This window comes from Prosopis cineraria, unplaced genomic scaffold (assembly GCF_029017545.1).
Source record: "Prosopis cineraria cultivar Desert tree isolate PC_DT_omini unplaced genomic scaffold, ASM2901754v1 PC2, whole genome shotgun sequence".
Taxonomy (NCBI): domain Eukaryota; kingdom Viridiplantae; phylum Streptophyta; class Magnoliopsida; order Fabales; family Fabaceae; genus Prosopis; species Prosopis cineraria.
This window is the reverse complement of record NW_026555333.1, coordinates 14,816,694-14,835,402: the sequence shown is the minus strand read 5'-3', so window position 1 is coordinate 14,835,402 and position 18,709 is coordinate 14,816,694. Positions and strand designations below refer to the sequence as shown.

The 18,709-nt window shown below is 29.2% G+C and overlaps 1 protein-coding gene across 1 annotated transcript; it reads left to right on the top strand.

Moving 5' to 3' along the window:
• Positions 1 to 3,361: 3,361 nt before the first annotated feature.
• Positions 3,362 to 4,111, top strand: LOC129304047 (small polypeptide DEVIL 11-like). The gene has a single exon (XM_054943672.1). It carries the CDS (start codon positions 3,455 to 3,457, stop codon positions 3,725 to 3,727), a length of 273 nt encoding a protein of 90 aa, XP_054799647.1. The 5' UTR covers positions 3,362 to 3,454; the 3' UTR covers positions 3,728 to 4,111.
• Positions 4,112 to 18,709: the final 14,598 nt, after the last annotated feature.

The following is an 18,709-nucleotide window of genomic DNA, read 5'->3' as shown; positions in this document are numbered from 1 at the left end:
ATTTTATTTCATTTTTTTTTAATAAGTAAAGGTGACCTTAGGAGTGTCTCAACAATCTCATGTGTGGAGAGGCATGATGAAAGGATACTTTACTGGATTACGTCATAGTTTTGTAATTTCTCTTGGATACGTTGTTCAATATTCCGTTAAATATACATATACATATATATATATATATGTAATATACTTTTCAGGCCAAAAAAAAATTAGATTTAATATATTTTGAATAAAAGTTAATAGTTTGAATTCTTTTGGTAAAACTAACAAGCAAGAAAGAAAATTGCTCTTACCCATCTATTGCCCGGCCTTGGTGTAGAAAGTCAGGGAACGATGAAGGTGTGATTAACAGTAATGTTATATGCAAACTCTTGCTTCTCATGTGTGTTATCATTGACTTTTTTGAAAAAAAAAAATACTAATGTTAAGAATGAGCTGGAATGCTGATTTTTAAAAATGATGACGATAATTTAAGAATTATTATTTTAAATAATAATAATTTCGCTTGAAAATAAAAAAAACATTGAATTTGAGCTGTTGAAATTAAAGACAAACAAGTCAAATATTATTTTACGAAAGATCGTGAATTTGATTGGTCAGTGATTCTGGATAGGGGATGGAAGTAAAGAGATGAAGGGAAGGAAGAGGTCTTTGGTTTGGGGCCTACATGTGATGGAGCCCACAGATCCAACGCAAGTGGGGTCACATCCATGAGATTACCCTGCTCCTGTTTTTCACCCTTATGCTTTCCTTCATCCAAACGCAACCATTTTTTTTTTCTTCTCTCGAGAAGCAAACTCAACCAGTTTTTTGGCTAACTGTAAAAGTAAAACTTTTTGGCAAATAAAAAAAAAGTAAAAGTAAAACTTTTCCTATATGTTTAAATACTGTGAAGATGCAATTATCAAAATTAAGAACATCGTGCCTAAAATTGACAGAATTGTCCTGGATTAATTAATTATTTGATCATTACGATCCACTAAAAATTTAATTTAATATGACTCAATCCTTATAATTTTAATAATTTAAAATATTAATCTCTATATTTAAAAAAATAATTTTAATAATTTTTTAAAATACAGAAATATAAATTTTAAATTGTTAAACTTATAAAAATTAAGTTGCATCACGTTAGAGTTTAAAACTTTATTATAAGTGAGTTAAAATTATAAAAATTAAATTATAATGAGTTAAAATTTAAAAATTAAATTATAATTGAATTAAAATTATAAATATTAAATGATTAAATTTTTTTAAAAAATTAAACGTGTGAGGGAGAAAGTGAGGAGGAGTAAAAATAGGCGGTGAAGGCAGTAAAAGGAGAAAAAGAAGAACGGCAATTCCCGAAAAAGGGAGAGAAAGAAAGGAGAGAATCTTTAAACTGAGGAGAGAAGATAAGCATGGTGATCATAAAAAGACAAGTTAAAAGGCCGCAGTGATTCTGCATCTGGTCACAGTAAAAACTCTGCCCCCTTTAGAATCTCTTTTCACCTTCTCTTCTCTTAATCTGCTTTAAATCCCATTTCTAGCCCCCAAATCACCTTCTCTGACACTTTCATCAAAATCCAGTATCTCCCTTCCTCCCCAAACACCCCATCACTTAATTTTTAGAAATATTAAGAAACAATTTCTCATGTTTGTTATCATTAAAACAAACCAACCAAAACAAAAACAAATACAATTCAAGGCACAGAGACAAACGCTAAACAACACGTACACTAAAAAAAAAAAAACAGAACCATGCAGAAAGAGAATAACAAGAAGAAGTAAAACAGCAGCAATACTCAGGACCAGAATATATTTAAAAAAGGAGCTGAAAGAGATATTTCCTATAATTAATAGGATACATTCTCCTAACAGATACTCCTTTTATTTTTATTTATAAGAGAAAAAACAGTATCATATAATTTAAAAAAATTGCCTAACTACATTAATTTTGAAAATAAAAGAATTAAATTATAATACTCTTTATTGATTGTATTAATAATCAAGTTTTCATTAATTATTTCTTATGACTATGAATAAAAAATTATGAAAAATAATTTAAAAATTTTATAATAAATGTCCATTCAAAAATATGATTTTGCTTATATTAAACAATAAGCTAAGAGTAATAGTTTCTTTTATGAATAAAAATTGATGGAGTTTTGTTTTGTTTGTTTGTTTGCTTTTTCTTCTTCTTCTTCTTCTTCTTCTTCTTTTTTTTTTTTGCATTTCAATCGCTTGCCTATGCTCAATTTAATTATACAACCGTAAAAAAAAAAAGGTCATACTGCTATTTTCAAGTACCGGGCAAGCGTTGGATTGGGTGCTGGCTCTGGCCTCTGTGGCATCATGCAACGGGGATCAATGGGTATGACAATGGCAGTGAGACATTGGACAATTATCCATTAATAAATCTTTTGAGTGATAGTAGAAGAGTACTAAACTAGTAAGCAATGACTAGGCTAATATCATAGGTGTAATCAATTATCAATGAAATTATTTTTTAATTAATTAAATATTAATCCTTCCGATGGTAATTATAAAACTGCAAGGAATAATTTTTTTCCCTTGTGATTTACGAGACAAGTCGTTAACTTTCTATCATAAGTCTTCACCTTTAGTAAGAATAAATACGTTATTAAAGTAGTAATATTTAATAAAAAATTAGCAAATTGTTAAGTTTTTCTTAAAAAATTCACGTGTTAAAGATTATAATAAAATATATTAAAACTGACTTGTAAATGAAACTGAAAGGATCATGATAGTACTTCTTGTATTATTCTAGGACACTTTTTTTGAAATACTGTCATGTTACTGAAAAAAAAAAGTAAAAAGCACTTTCCGTCATTGAAAGTATAATCAATAATATAGTGTTTCAAAATTACCCTTAATTGGGTGTAATATATGATGTTTTATTTTAATCAAGAGAACTAATTAAATTAAATTTAAATAAATATAATAAATCTTAATTTTAAATATTATTGATTGATTTAATAGAAATATAAATTAGTTAAAAATACCAAGGAGCACATATTTAAAAATGAGTTGCTGAAATTTCATGGGATTACCTAAAAACACAAGTTACGCGAGATTTCCCGCATTGAATTCCCTTCTCTCGCTTTCACCACTGACGTGTGCTTTGGCCTTTGGGAACGACCTCAATAATATAATAATAATAATAATATAAATTTATATTATTATTATCATTATTATTATTAAAATACCGACGATATTTAATTATTTATTAAGAAAATAGTGGTGGGCCTCTCGAGGCAAAGAAGGCCCAGGTGATACCCACTGCCACACCTTCTGCTTACCCCTTTTTCCAATCTCACCCTTCTCTTTAATATATATCTATATATACACACCCCTCCCCCCACCTCTTTGTTCTTAGTTTTCTGCTTCACTCTGTTTCACGCTCACTCTCTCTCTCAACCCCATTGCAATTTCACTCTGTTTTGCTCTGTAATCCATGGCTTCTTCTGCAAATCCGTGTCGTACAGAGACTGTGCCTCCCTTCTACTTCGACGAGAAGTGGAAGTTGTCCAAGAAAGAGGCTTCTTCTAGAAGCCGCTCTTCCATTTCTTCCTCTTCGTCTTTCATGAAGAATTCGACCGACACTCGGAGGCGCTGCGCCTTCGCCAGAAAGTGCGCCAAGCTCGTCAAGGAACAGAGGGCTCGATTCTACATCATGAGGCGCTGCGTCATAATGCTCATCTGCTGGCGCGACTATGGCGAATCCTGAAGACACAGCCAACAAAGGGGATCTCGAAGAGATACTCCAAGAGAAAAGTTTCTCTCTCTCATCCTCACTCTTTTTTCCAGATCCTTCGCGAGGAAGACTCGTAGCGATGATACACCTGTACATATAAAGTTATTCTTCTTTCTCTCTTTTGGTTCTTCTCAGGTGGTTTAGAATTGGAATAGAAACTTTTTTTTTCTCCCTTTTAGGGCTATGCATCTCCATTGATGGAGGTTTCTTGGTGGTGGTAGTGTTAATAGTGCTATAGAAGAGAGACTAGAATGAAGGAATTTATGAATTAACATACAGTTTTGTTTGATGATTAATCTACTCGGCTTTTCTGTGTTACTGTTGAGTTGAATTTGTGGCTTTGCTTGCTACTTCTGGGTGTGAATGGTTTTTTGGGGGCGGTTTGAGATCTGAAATCTGAAGGGAGATTCCATGGAAGCAATCAATGGCAGGGAAGAGGGTGAGGTCAGCTAGGGGTGTGTGTTAGATCTAACGCCCTCTTAGGGTGACGCAACCACGCTTGATTCTTTATTGGAAAAAAAAAAAATTGGAGCATGGAAGCTGAAAACCAAGTTCAATTTTTTTAAAAAGAAATGAAAGCAGAGGAGAGAGATAGAAAGAGAGAGAAAAGAATAGAAAACTCATCGGAAAGGCCGAAGCGGCAGCAAAGATGCCCTTGTTCCATCCTTAAATATCGTACTAATTTTGATGCTGATATTATAGGTCGGTTAACGTGTTAGTAATCCAACTTTATACCTTTAAACTTTAGTTACCATTAACTTAAAAATTAAATTAATTACGAAAATATATTTTGGACCACGGTGTATTAGCTAACCGTTTGAAACACTTGTAAATATATGCCGGTATGAACTTAGAGTATTTTAATTTTTAACTCTGATTTACTGTATTTCCTTCCATAAAAAGTCATATAAACAATTCAGAGTCGCCAGTTTTCAGTTTCTAATCGAGTAACCGACTTTTCTGGGCTTTTTTTTTTTAAAAAAGTAGTAACCTTAAGAATTGGTTATTTTAAAAGATAAAAATTATCCTAAAAATTTCTCATCTCTCTACTGTTGTCTATCTCTTTTGCTTTTCAGATGGCCTTTAGATCTTTTCGTAATCTTGATATCCCCAACCACTCCCTCAGTCTTTTAGAATATTCTTTGATTTTAATATAAAATAATTGATGAGATATTAATTATATTTTTTAATATTATTTTTACTTGATTTTATTAACTATAACAGATAATATCATGTAAATTTGAAGATTTTTTTATTTAGATGAATAAAATTACAATTTTATTTTATTTTTAGACAAAGTTAATGATTTAATTGCATTCGTTAATTCTGATAAAATAATTAGAAGTATTTTATATGAGGATTGCAGGGAGTGTTATTCTTGAAAATATTGATTTTGAATAACTTGATTTCATGGAATTTTGATGTTTTGGACTAAATTTAATTAGTCAATTTATTCATTATAGGAAATAATAACAGAAATTTGTGGTGTACTAAAAAAGAGTAAAAGAAATACTACAGGGAAGATGGCGTGGAAGGGGTGGTGGGGATTATCCCAAGTTGCTCGGTGTCAGTTACTACTGCCACGCCGCTGGCTGGAGAAATTAATTGGCTCGATTCCCCTCGCACTTTCTCCCTTTCGTATTTTTATTTGTGACCTGCGAAAATGACAAAAATGTCCTACAACTACCCTCCATTTGACCACTCGCTGGACCACTTTGACTGAGGCCTTTATTGAGTTTTCACCTTGAACCGACCGGGACGATTGTAAATGGGGTCGATGAGTGAGGGCAATATGGGGGAACGCAAGAATGGTGAAAACAGCTGTTATTGCTGTAATCTACAGGGAGGGATAACACTAATACGGGTAATGTAAAATGACTTATAAAGAAAATGTTAAAAAAAAAAAAGAAAAAGAATCTTCTTCCTGTTTTATAAGTAAGACTAAAGAGGGCACTTGTAGGTGGTGGGAGTGCTGTGGGATCATGGATCTCAAAGAAAAAAGCAAGGAATTGGCTTTGGGAATCTTAAAGCTTCAAATTCTATATTAAGTAATATCTGAGAAACTATATTAGACAAGAAAGTTATTTGTTTGGCGTGTCATAGTCATGGTATAGGAACTTTTTTTATTAAGAAAATTAATTAATGGATTAATATTGAAATGAAAATGGAAGAATGAGTAGCTTGGGAATGGCAGGCTGGCATGGACGCTGACATTGGCATCTCAGCTTCACAAGATCGACACATGTTTTCACCCTCACGCAATCACGTTATCGTTGCTTTCTTTTTTACGCCCAAACGGCTAAACACCCCAAGATAGGGGAGAATTTCAACCCTTAACCACATTTAATAATATTTAAAATTTTTAAATTTTTAAAATTTTTTTGTAATTCAAAATACTGAGTTGATATGAAATTTTTTTAAAAAATAATTTTATTATTTTTTATTTAAATTAATATCAGGATTTTTTTATTTCACTTGTTAATCCCCCTAGTTTACTTGCTAATTTACTTACTAAATATTATTAATTGCCTCACTTCACTTATTTATTTTTTTGAAATGAAATTAAGTAAATGTTTAGCAATAAATAAATAAAGTAAGGTAATCGATAATAGTCCCTAAATAAATAAATAATGTACAGTATAAGAATCAATAAATTATTTTAAGATAATTAATAAGTGAAGTAGAAAAATTTTGATATTAATTTGAAGAAGGGGAAATTTTTTATTTTTTAAAAAATTTAATTTAATATCAAATCAATACTCTTAAATTGTAATAAAATTTTAAAAATTTGAGAATTTTAAATGTAAATAAATTTGGTGAATGGTCCTTTATCGAAATTCTTTCCCAAGATAAACCAACAGCTACTGTCAATTTTAAACCATTTCAATGTCAATTTTATAACATTTTATGCAGTGGTGCTTTATTTAACTAGTAGAAAAAAATTAATTCTTACATTTGAGATGCTAGGATTCAACTCTAGGAATGTGAGTTTAAATATATATATATATATATATATACACACGCACATTTAATTGGATGCAGATGATCAAAGTTTGCTTCAAATTAATATTTTTATAAATTCAAATTGTTCAAATTCCGTCTTAACATAGCATATGATATGATCAGTGAACAGCGAAGGTTATTATAGGTTTTATATTTTACACCAACAACGACTATTTGTTTGTGGCATACTCCCCAAGTAGTGCGAGAATCTTCATCTCGTGAGTTCGAATATGGAGCCCAGCCAGGTGTCTTCCACATGACAGAAAATAAAATCATAGATTAACTTGGTGGTAAACAAAGCGTGATGTTAATTCTGCTCTCTCATAATTGATCTTCAATTGCCAAGATAGCAGGATAATTCGAAGAGATTCGATTCGATAATTTTATATTTTATTTTTCCAACTTTTATTTATTTTATTACCATAAAAGTTGTAAAATTTTGCTGCGGATCACTTTAAAGTTTTCACTAAATCATTCGCCTTCTTGCTTTATATCAAGATCTTCTCTTGCTTTTTACATTATAGTCAATACAAGATGATTTACCTTCAATTTATCCACTGTAGAATGGGATTTGATTGTTGACCACCAAAAGAAATGAGAGTGCGGCGACTTTTTTATTAAAAAAAATAATGTCAGGCGTATGATTTGCATTCCTGACTATTTTTGTCAACCTGCATTAATATATTTTCTATCTTTTCTTTTGCCATGAAGTGTGAATGTTTTACATGTTGGCAAAGTGAGTTCAGCCAAACGTAACTGCACTGACTAGTTTGCAATTTCAAAGTTTATCTATGAAAATTTTAAAATATAAATAATTATTTCAATGATCGTAAACAGTAAAAAATGACTTTTTCTTGGTCAAATGAAGTGAAAGTCTTAAAAATATTTTAACGAGCCCTTTAATTGAAGAATTTTTCAAGGAGATTAACAAAATAAAAAAATTATTAGATAAACCGGATGTACCACGCTATCCTTTCTCCATTCAATAAAATACATGACACTTAAATGACTATAAATATGAATTAATCTTGCCGTTGATGATGAGAGAGCGAGAGAGAGAGAGAGAGAATAAAAAATTAAGTAGGTATTTTATTATAAAAATAATGATACATGATAGTTGATTTGATTAAATTTGTGTAATTTTATTAAATTGAGCATGAATGACAGTGCATTGGTTTCATGTGAGAATTTCTCAACAAAATGTATCCTTTTGTCCCAACATATCAATTAGAGAACAAAAACAGCACATTTTATTTTATTTTTTTTAAAGTGCTTAATTGTTTTAGGTGAGAAAATTTGTCCATGCTTGTCGGAGTAGCTAACAATAGAAAAATTATTGTAAAATAAAAATAGTGTGATTTTAAAGAAAAAATAACTGAAACATAATTCAATCTTTCCGCTAATATTTGATTTAAATCAGTTAAAATTAATTAAACAATGGAAGATTATCCAAAACAGAGCATTCTTTTTCTCGAATTGAAGTTATTTGGAATGAAAACGATTTTAACGGCTATTGATCCCACTTTAGAACTTTAGGCGAATGGGTGTCACAATCAATCAAACTTGTTGAGATAAGCATGTTTATTGGATCGGTGATATTAACTAGGCCCTATTTGACAAGGACATGTTATCGCCAAGAATAATAAGGTCAAAAAGGTAATCGAACTAGTTTCATTAGCCATTGTCGCCACTTGGATTCATATTTGTCTTGCTCGTTCAAAAGAGATCCAAAACAACCACCGCACAGTGATTTTAATTATTGAATTTCATGTGTCCTATTTAAGTCAGTGTTAATTATTGTTCATGGCTCCTCCTATTTTCAATAATTATAAAAATGTCCCTACCTTATCTGTCCCTTTCTCTTCCCCACGCTTAATAATTTGTGTCCTTTCCTAAGCTCAGTACTTCAAGCCTAGGAATAATTATTAGCAAGCTGTGTTTTTTTTTTTTAAACCTTTTTCTTTTTCTTTTTCTCCCTCCAAATCTCGATTAGACTAGCTTTTTCGACCCAAAGAAAATAGACTAACTTTGCGTGCACATGCCTAAATATATATTGGCCCCATAAAAGCAAGAACATGTAGGAATTAGAGTTGAAAATCACCGGAATCACTTGTAATGCTGAAATATTTAATATCCACTTTGTTCAAAAATCAAGTCACACTTTTTTAGTGAATATAAAGTGACAGTGTATTTTTAGAAATTAAAATTATTCTGCTTTTTTGAAAATGCTCCATGGAGCTGAGGTATTTATATATTGCTAGTCAGTGGCGTGTTTCTATTTCGTGGAGCTGGCACATTTCTGATAATCATATAAGTTAAAAAATAATGCGTCGAAAGCATTCGGAGATGCATAACAAATTATTACGATTTTCCTTTCAGAAAAGGGCAAATGCTTAAAAACAACCACAAGAAAAGGTTATTTATAAAAAAGGAACAAGGTCGGAGGTTCGTCCAGTAATTTCTCGTCCGAAGTTTGATCCACTTGAAGGATCCTTTTACCCAAATAATTTTACTTTTTGTATTTCTTACCAATCTTCCTTAAAAAAAAAGCATTTAAGTAAATAATTTTTTCAAACAAAGTTAATTCAAGGGGCCCAAAAAATAGAAAAGCAAGAGGAAGGAGAATCTTGTGGGGTGGGTTTAGGGCTGGAAGGTGGGTCCAGTAGCCGAATGTAGTTGGGTAAAATCCAAGGACTTCATTTAAGGTGGGCCTATGACCTACCTTATGGGTAGGCCCATGGTGGGCCCACTTCAAGGTCGGCCTGCGGTCAATCGTCACGTCATCGCACGCTTGTGTCTGTGCCGAATCATTATGCCCTTAACAAATTACATTCTCTTACGTGGCCGTCATCTATTGGATTTCCCAGTCTTTGTTGAGGCTGTGTCAGAGTCAGACCCGAGCACACGCACATGGGTTGGTGAATTCGCCTTCATCTCCCTTTGTTGCATCAGCGTCGTCAAACATCTTATAAACTTGAAATAAGATAACGTTAATCATTTATCCACCGTTTATTTAACAAATAATTACTAAACACCTAATATGACATATAAAGAGAAAATAAAAAAAGACGTGTTGCGTAGAATAGAAAAAGGAGAAAGATGATTAAAAAACTAGTAGACATAACCACCAAAAAAATGGTCCAAATCAATTTTGCTACTCTTTGCATCTAAAGTATTGGAAAAACTAGACAGTGCACTGTAGCAAAGGTGGTCAATGGCCCTGCAATGAGTTCATTTTACAATGATAGTTAGATATTAGTTTTTAAAACATTTTTCCAGCTCTCTAGGGGAAAAATATTTTTTAGTTACAGGGTTGTTTAAATATATTCATATTTTTATATTGACAATTCTGTGAGATCCAATAGTATTGTAACTTGTGATGGCATCATATGTGACCAAAAACATAAATTGAATTAAACAAGCCTTCAAATATCTTGACTACAACCCAAATATTGAAGTAGTTTGGAGCATTTGAAAAGGGCTTCAACTTTTTTAGGATGTGCAACTCATCACAATCAATATTCATTCTGATTTTATAGAAATTCTCTTCACTTATTAAGCATAATTTCTCAAAAAATACCCTTATCAGAAACTATCAAAAAATAAGTTAATAGATACATTGACATGCTTACTCAACAAGCTTTTCAATGCAATTTAGATTTCTTCATTTTTAATCATTCACTTTTAGAATACAAGTTTTTGATGAAATTTGACATGACCTAATTTAGTTTATTTTCTTGCATGGAATTTCTATTGACTTTATTCCAAAAAAAAAAAATCTATTCCTACATTAAATGGCAGATATTACAAAGGAAGTACTTATGTGTGTATTATTGTACTCTTCTAATCCTATTTATAAATCACTTTTAATATGTTTTAACAATACTAAAGAAAATTTTAAAACTTATTAATTATGTCTTAAAATTTAATAATTTCTCAACTTTATCCTTATTAAATATACATAATTTAATAACATATTTTCTTTCCCCAACATTTAATGAAGGGTAAAAAAAAATTTATGATAACAATTTAATGACGTGACTTATAAAAAAATTATTCTCTTTCTATCTTATGAATAGGACCAAAAGAAGTAAGTCATACGGGTTTCAACCCGCTCTTGTACTTATTCACTTCTCATTCTTTTTTACCTACTTAATAAATTATAACAATGCCTTTACCTATAGAGTTTAGATCTGGAATGAGAATGATATTTTCTCACATATATTTAAAAGTTCAGGTGACTTGGATTTTTTGGGCTCATCAAGCCCTCCACATACACGGTTTAAAAAATACTTATAAAAATATTACAAACCCTTTATCAATAAAGTTATCTATCCAAATCAAAATTATAAATGAGATCTTGATATTATAAATGTTTGGTTGAATCTTTCTATGATAATCTCATTCAATCAGCAATCATTGTTCTCTTTTCCCTTTTGACCAGAAAATCCCCTGTTGTGCGAATACTGAATATTTATAAGAGGCAATGTGCATGACAGGAGTTCGAAAGCTGGCTGGCATCCAAAAAAGAAGAAGAAGAAGAGACACCACAGCCTTTAGAGAATGTGTGATTCTCCAATATTGACATTATAAATTTATGATTTTTTAGATAATTGGGTAGATCATAATAATTAAATCATGCACCTCTTAAATTATTATTAACCAAAATGGGGCATCACAAATTACTTTTTTTGCCTTAATGTATTATATTTCGAATTAAAAAACCAAAAAAATAAAATAATTAGCAACTGCATTTAAGGCCGATTTGTTAAGCTTTGTTTTAATGAAAAAGTGATTTTTGTTGGAAAGAAATTGGAAAATTTTATAATATTTGCTTAATTTTTTAAAAATAATCAAAATACGATAAAAAGGAAAATTTTAATTATTCTAAGGAACTACTTTAAGTAGTTTTTCTAATTAATCAGATGCAATAGATGTAAAAGAATATCATAAATATACAAAAATACGCGAATATATCATACAATTTTTAAATTAATAAATAATAAATTATTTTCATTATTGTAACCAAAATACATTTTTTTCTTTTTATAAAATCTCTATGCAATAAATAAATTTTTGTAAAAATTTTAAAGCATCTAAAGATTACTTATGTTTTAAGTTTAACATGCCCTAAGTCCATTCTGTAACCATAATTGTACTTCATGATTACTTAGCTTCCAAGTGATTGTCCAGGAAACGATTTTAAGTCTAAAATGTCTATTTTGTTTTTTTGTCAACATTTAATTAGTGAGATTTTTCTCCTTTCGAAGGACTCTAGTGCACACTAGTTGTATGGGATTTTTTTTTCCCTGAATAGAGACTGTTTGGGATTTGAAACTGAAAGCCCCTTTTCTTAGTTAATATATTTTATTGGGCTCGGCCTCTCTTTTACCATGGAAAACAAATATTGAGTTTTTTTGGGGTCATCTTTGAGATTAAACGAACCAATAAACAAAAACAGGTAGTCACTCTCAATCAGTGTGGAAATTTAGGCCAGCCCACTTATATGTGGGCTACAATGTGCAATTTTGGTATTCAGTCCACTAGTTAATTAACGATTTAATACAAAATCTTTACCCCCTTCCAAAAAAAAAATATCAATATAAATTTCATGTATTTTCTGGACATAAAAATATTCAAAATTTATAATTTATACCAATTTTTACTACTCAAGAAATCGTAAATAATAAAACAATTTTTTTAGAAAAAAAATCCGTTTCCTTACAATTCATGAGAAACGTGTCTAATTTTTAAGGAGGAAAGCCACACAATTTATCAGTTCGATGAGTTTATTGAGACTTTAACAATGATTTTCAGAAAATAAAACAATAAGGACAAAGAAAAACTTTCAAAAAAATGTGACAAAATTTAGGAATTATGTATGCCTATGAAATCTATATGCTTAATTATCCTATAAAAAACCATGGTTTCATGAATGATAATTTCATTCGACATGTTTGACTAGCATTAGGTTGATAACGGGGAACTAAATTTGATAATGCGGAACTTATCATTATCCTATCAAATCCCTGGTTTTTTTTAATTTCTTTTTTTTTCCTGTCCTTATATTTTTCTCTCATGGCTTCTTTGACAATACATTTGTGGGATGCTGGGATGCATGAAAATGAAAATTCAGAGGAGAAGATAAGTTCAAGAAACAAGAATGAAGGGAGAAGAGATGACCAGAGCTGGGATCTGGATCATTCAATTGATAGAGTAAGCCTTGCAAGGATCATTCAAACGGTCTTGTGGTGGATAATATCATCTGAATTGATAGAGTATATGAAGGCTTAAACTATCCTTTATAAAATTGAATAGTTAATGTAATCTTCCAACGTTAACCGGCTGAGAATGAGGATGATTGATGTCATGTTTATAAATTATTTCCTTCAAACATATTTATTAAAAAACAAATGATAATTTGAATGCAGTATTATTAAGCTATTTCTTCATTGAAAGGAATTGTACGCCATACTTTACTCCTTAATTCTATGCGTGTTGTCACAATTCATGATTTTTTAAGAGGTTATGGTAGTTTGAAACATTCTTGAATCCTTTAGAAGGTTTTTGGCTAACCTTAAGATGGTTAGAGAATATGTAAAATAATTTTAAAGAAATATAGACAACTCTAGCATAAGTATCTCAATATGGAATATAGAAATTTTTTTATAAATATCTAGATATTTGTTGTCAAATATTTTGTAAAAGTTTTAGAGTATCAAATAACAACTGTAGGATCAAATAATCTTTATCATCCATTAAAGAGGTAGGAACATTATAGATTCAAGGGGAGATTTATAAAATACTTTCATCCTCCTCATTTGTAAGCATTCTTAAGTTGTAAAAGTAATACAAGTCTCACATTTCTCAAGCCCTCTTATTCAACTTTTGCCTTTAAGATTTCCATCCTCCAACTTTGCCAAAGCATATTTCTACTTACAAATCAAGCTTACTTAGTATCTTTCAATAAAGAGTGTCTAAATGTTATATGGGTTGAAAGATTAGCCCTATGATAGTGCCCCTTGATCTTTTAACTACATCTAATTTCTTTTTAGTTGGATGTATATATTTTTTATAAAAGATAACCTTGTTTGGTAGCAGGAAAGAGTTTTTTATGGAAGTGAAAATAAAAATATAGAAGTGGGATGAAAAATATGTTTAGTATGTAGATGGAATTAAAATAAGAAATTTATCTAATAAATATATATACTTTTTGAAAAGACTAAAATACCCATGAAATTAAAAAACATTCTCCATCCTCTTCCTCCTTTCCCAACCACCTCTGCATTGCCTCGAATTAATGCTTAAATGCCATTGAAAATAGGGAAATAGCATCTAAGGATCACTGTGTAAAATTTATATCCCACAAGGACCAAATGATTTGATAATAATACTACAGTCCTCTAGTCCTTCTAACATATTAATTCCATAGGCAAAAAGATTGAAATGTCCCTCATTGTTAAAAAAATAAAAGAAGAAACCCCCGGTCGCCAGCACCGACTGTCGGACCACTACTGACGATAAGGTCACCGAAGCCCCTGCTATTAGTGGCATTTTATTTAAGAATTGAGATTTTTAGGTTGGTAAGGATGGGTTTGATCTCATGACTCTTGGTCACTTAAAAACAGGCCACCAAGCCCTTTAATATAGTGGCCACCAAGTCCTTTAATATATATATGTGTGTGTGTGTGTGTGTGGCAAAAAAAATTTTAAGTAACAAACCAAGCACACAATCACTTTCATGTAATAACATAATGTTTGTTGTTAATTTCAAAATGAAACTTGTTATTTAACGAATGTCACTTGTTAATCTGATATGGACAGTTATAAATTAAGGGCTTTAAAACTTTGCTTATTTTACTTATTAAATGTCCTAATATATTATTATCAATCACGAATAGGTTGTTGTCAAAATTAAAGGAATACTTGTTAGTGAATGACTAACACATACAACTAAACTCTTCCTATCATTTTTTCTAACTTGTTGAAACCATAATAAATTCTTATTAATTTCAAATGAATTGTTATTTTACAAATATTATTTGTTAATCTGACATGGACAATCACAAATTAAGAGCTTCAAAACTTCACTTATTTTACTTATTAAACGTCTCAATGTATTGTTGTCAATTATGTATAGGTTATTGTCAAAACCAAATGAATACTTGTCAGTGAATGAATAACACATATAATTAAATCTTTCCTATCATTTTTTCTAACTTGTTAAAACTATAATAGATTCTTGTTAATTTCAAATGAATTGTTGTTATTTTATAAATGTCACTTGTTAATTTGACATGGATAATTACAAATTGAGGATTTTAAAACTTCACTCATTTTACTTGTTAAATATCTCAATATATTGTTGTCAATCACAATTAATTTGTTGTCAAAACCAAACGGATACTTGTTAGTGAATGACTAACATGTACTAACCTTTTCCATCAATTTTTTTTAACAAGTATTCGTTTGGTTTTGACAACAACTATTTGTGCTTGACAACAATATATTGGGATGTTTAATAAGTAAAATGAGTCAAGTTTTGAAGCCTCCAATTTATAATTATTCATGTCAGATTAACAAGTGATATTCATAAAATAACAAGTTATGTTTAGAAATTAACAACATACATTAAGTTATTACATGGAAGTGATTTTGTACTTGGTTTACTACTTATAATTTTTTTCCTATATATATATATATATTAAAGGGCCACTAAGCTTTTTAGGTAGCCAAGGATTATAGGATCAAATCTACCTTTGGTCACCTAAAAACCTTAGTTCATAGATAAATAGTAGCCACGCCGACAATGGTGGGAGTTTCTTTTTTTCTTAACTATAAGAGGCATTTCAGTCTTTTCACCTGTGGAATTAATTTTTCAAAAGAACTAGAGGACTGCAGTGCTATTACTAAATCATTTGGTCCTTATGAAATATAAATTTTACACAGTGGTCGTTGGATGTTATTTTCTCTTAAAAATATTCAATACCTAGCAAACATCTCCCAGGGAGCATGAACCATATTTTAAGGAAAAAGAAAGAAAGAAATAAAAAAGCACGAAACTTCATATTTCACTTCTAAACATGCTTGTTGGACCTTTACATGGACTTTCGAAGATCTATGAAGGAGGTGGTGGAGGTGAGCCCCAAATTTATGGTTTTGCATATATTGGTTTTGTTATCAATTATTGTGCACTTAATAAACCTTTGCAAGAAGATTAAAAAGCTAGATTGAAGAAGCTCCATCATCATCACTACCTTACCACCACTCTCATTGAAGAAGCAGATTGAATAGGGATGGACATGGTTAGGAGTTGCCATAGCCCTCTACTCCCACCATTTACGACCATGATCTTGGAAAGGTACTCTCCTGCTCTGTTGGGAGTTTTCGGTCAGGCAACCTCACATCTTCCTTTGAGTCAATGTTGGTGAACTTTGTTAATGAAATTGGCGTTATGGCTGGAGAGAGGTTAAGGGTAAAGATGGTAAAATAAGAGAGGAAGTGTGGATAGAAATCAATTCCCTAGATAAAGTGATAGAACTGAGTTCCATCATATTTGATAAAACTGGATTCCTTCAGGAATCAGGATCTTGCATACCAAACAATCAAAAGAAAGGGTTTCACTTCCAATTTTACTTCCCTTCCCTCAATTCCATGTTACCAGATGAGGCATTAGAAGTTGTAGACAAGAGAGAAGTTGGGTTTTATCATTAATTTAATTATCTTGATTTTCAATACAAGGCCATGTTCATGGAAGAACAAGATTAGGCAAAAATATGCTTTCACTCTAAAACCGGGTTGTCAAGAATCCTAACAGCAACATCTATATGGTAAACTTGATGAGAAAGTTTACCCACGTACATGTTTGCTTCTTTAAATATATAATAATTATAAGTGATTGATTCAATTCGCATTATAAGATCTTCTATTTTCTTGATATTACTATTAAGTGAAATTTTCATGATAATTTTATTATTGACAAATTTAAAAGTATTTGCCAGGTCGCTATAAACATTTTCTCTAGTGTGTTTGTCGTCTCAACAAACTTTTGATCTCCTAGGAATACCTTTTCATCTCAACAAAGTTTTGTAGCTATGTTAGTACGTGTTTGGATAGCGTTTTAATCATTCATTTGCAAAAAAAAAAAAAATTTGTCAAAATTATCGAAACATCCATTTATCTAAAAAATCAATTTGTCCTCAAAGCTTCCTGATTTAGCTTCCGCGTTCAAATTACTCAAAGAATATGAGAAAATTACAAGAAAGGTTCAAAAAAATTATAAAAAAGATACAAAATTTAATAAAACTAAAATCAGACTTTCTTCTCTTTTATTTTTTTAGTTAAATTCAAATTTTGGATCCTTAAAAAAGTTACTAGTATAAGTTTCTATTAATTACCACCCTTTACTTAGCACTTGTTATAAAACTAATTTAAATAAAATATTAATTGAAAGAGAAAAATTAATTTAATTTAATTTAAAATTGAGGGTCATTATAAAGATTGTTACAAAGGTTTAGTGAAAGAGATTTTACATCATTTATTACATTACTATATTTTTTATGTTGCCAAAAGTTCTAGACAGTACTTAACATCTTCATCAGATATTGCTCATATTCGTGATATCATTAGAGATTAACTTGTATATTATCATCTTTATTAGTTATTATAAAATTGATGTTTGGTATTTAAGTATTAAATATTTCTCTTTTATTAAATTTATTTGAACTAAGATATATTGAGTTATTCATTTAAGTGAATTAAAATTGTAAATATTATTATAATTTAAATTTTTATAATTAATCATATATATAATTTAAATAATATATTTTATTTTTTAAAAAAATTTAAAAAATTTAATAATATTGAATACAAATTTATCAATAATTTAATTTTAAAAAGTAATGTACTTTATGATAATTTATACAGCTAAAATTAATTTTGAATAAATTACCCAAACATTTTTATTTCTGTTAAAATTAATTTTTAAAAAATAGTATCCAAACATATGTGTTATAAAATAATTAATTATGATTAAAATCTATCATTTAATTAATTATTTTTATAATCTATTATATCTAATTAAAATTTAAACAGACACTTAGTGAGAAATCTGATATACTAAGGAAAAAAATTGATGCTTGGTATTTAAGTATTAAATATTTCTCTTTTATTAAATTTATTTGAACTAAGATATATTGAGTTATTCATTTAAGTGAATTAAAATTGTAAATATTATTATAATTTAAATTTTTATAATTAATCATATATATAATTTAAATAATATATTTTATTTTTTTAAAAAATTTAAAAAATTTAATAATATTGAATACAAATTTATCAATAATTTAATTTTCAAAAATAATGTACTTTATGGTAATTTATACAACCAAAATTGATTTTGAATAAATTACCCAAACATTTTTATTTCTGTTAAAATTAATTTTTAAAAAAAAATATCCAAACATATGTGTTATAAAATAATTAATTATGATTAAAATCTATCATTTAATTAATTATTTTTATAATCTATTATACCCAATTAAAATTTAAACAGACACTTAGTGAGAAATCTGATATACTAAGGAAAAAAATTGATGCTTGGTATTTAAGTATTAAATATTTCTCTTTTATTAAATTTATTTGAACTAAGATATATTGAGTTATTCATTTAAGTGAATTAAAATTGTAAATATTATTATAATTTAAATTTTTATAATTAATCATATATATAATTTAAATAATATATTTTATTTTTTTAAAAAATTTAAAAAATTTAATAATATTGAATACAAATTTATCAATAATTTAATTTTCAAAAATAATGTACTTTATGGTAATTTATACAACTAAAATTGATTTTGAATAAATTACCCAAACATTTTTATTTCTGTTAAAATTAATTTTAAAAAAAAAATATCCAAACATATGTGTTATAAAATAATTAATTATGAT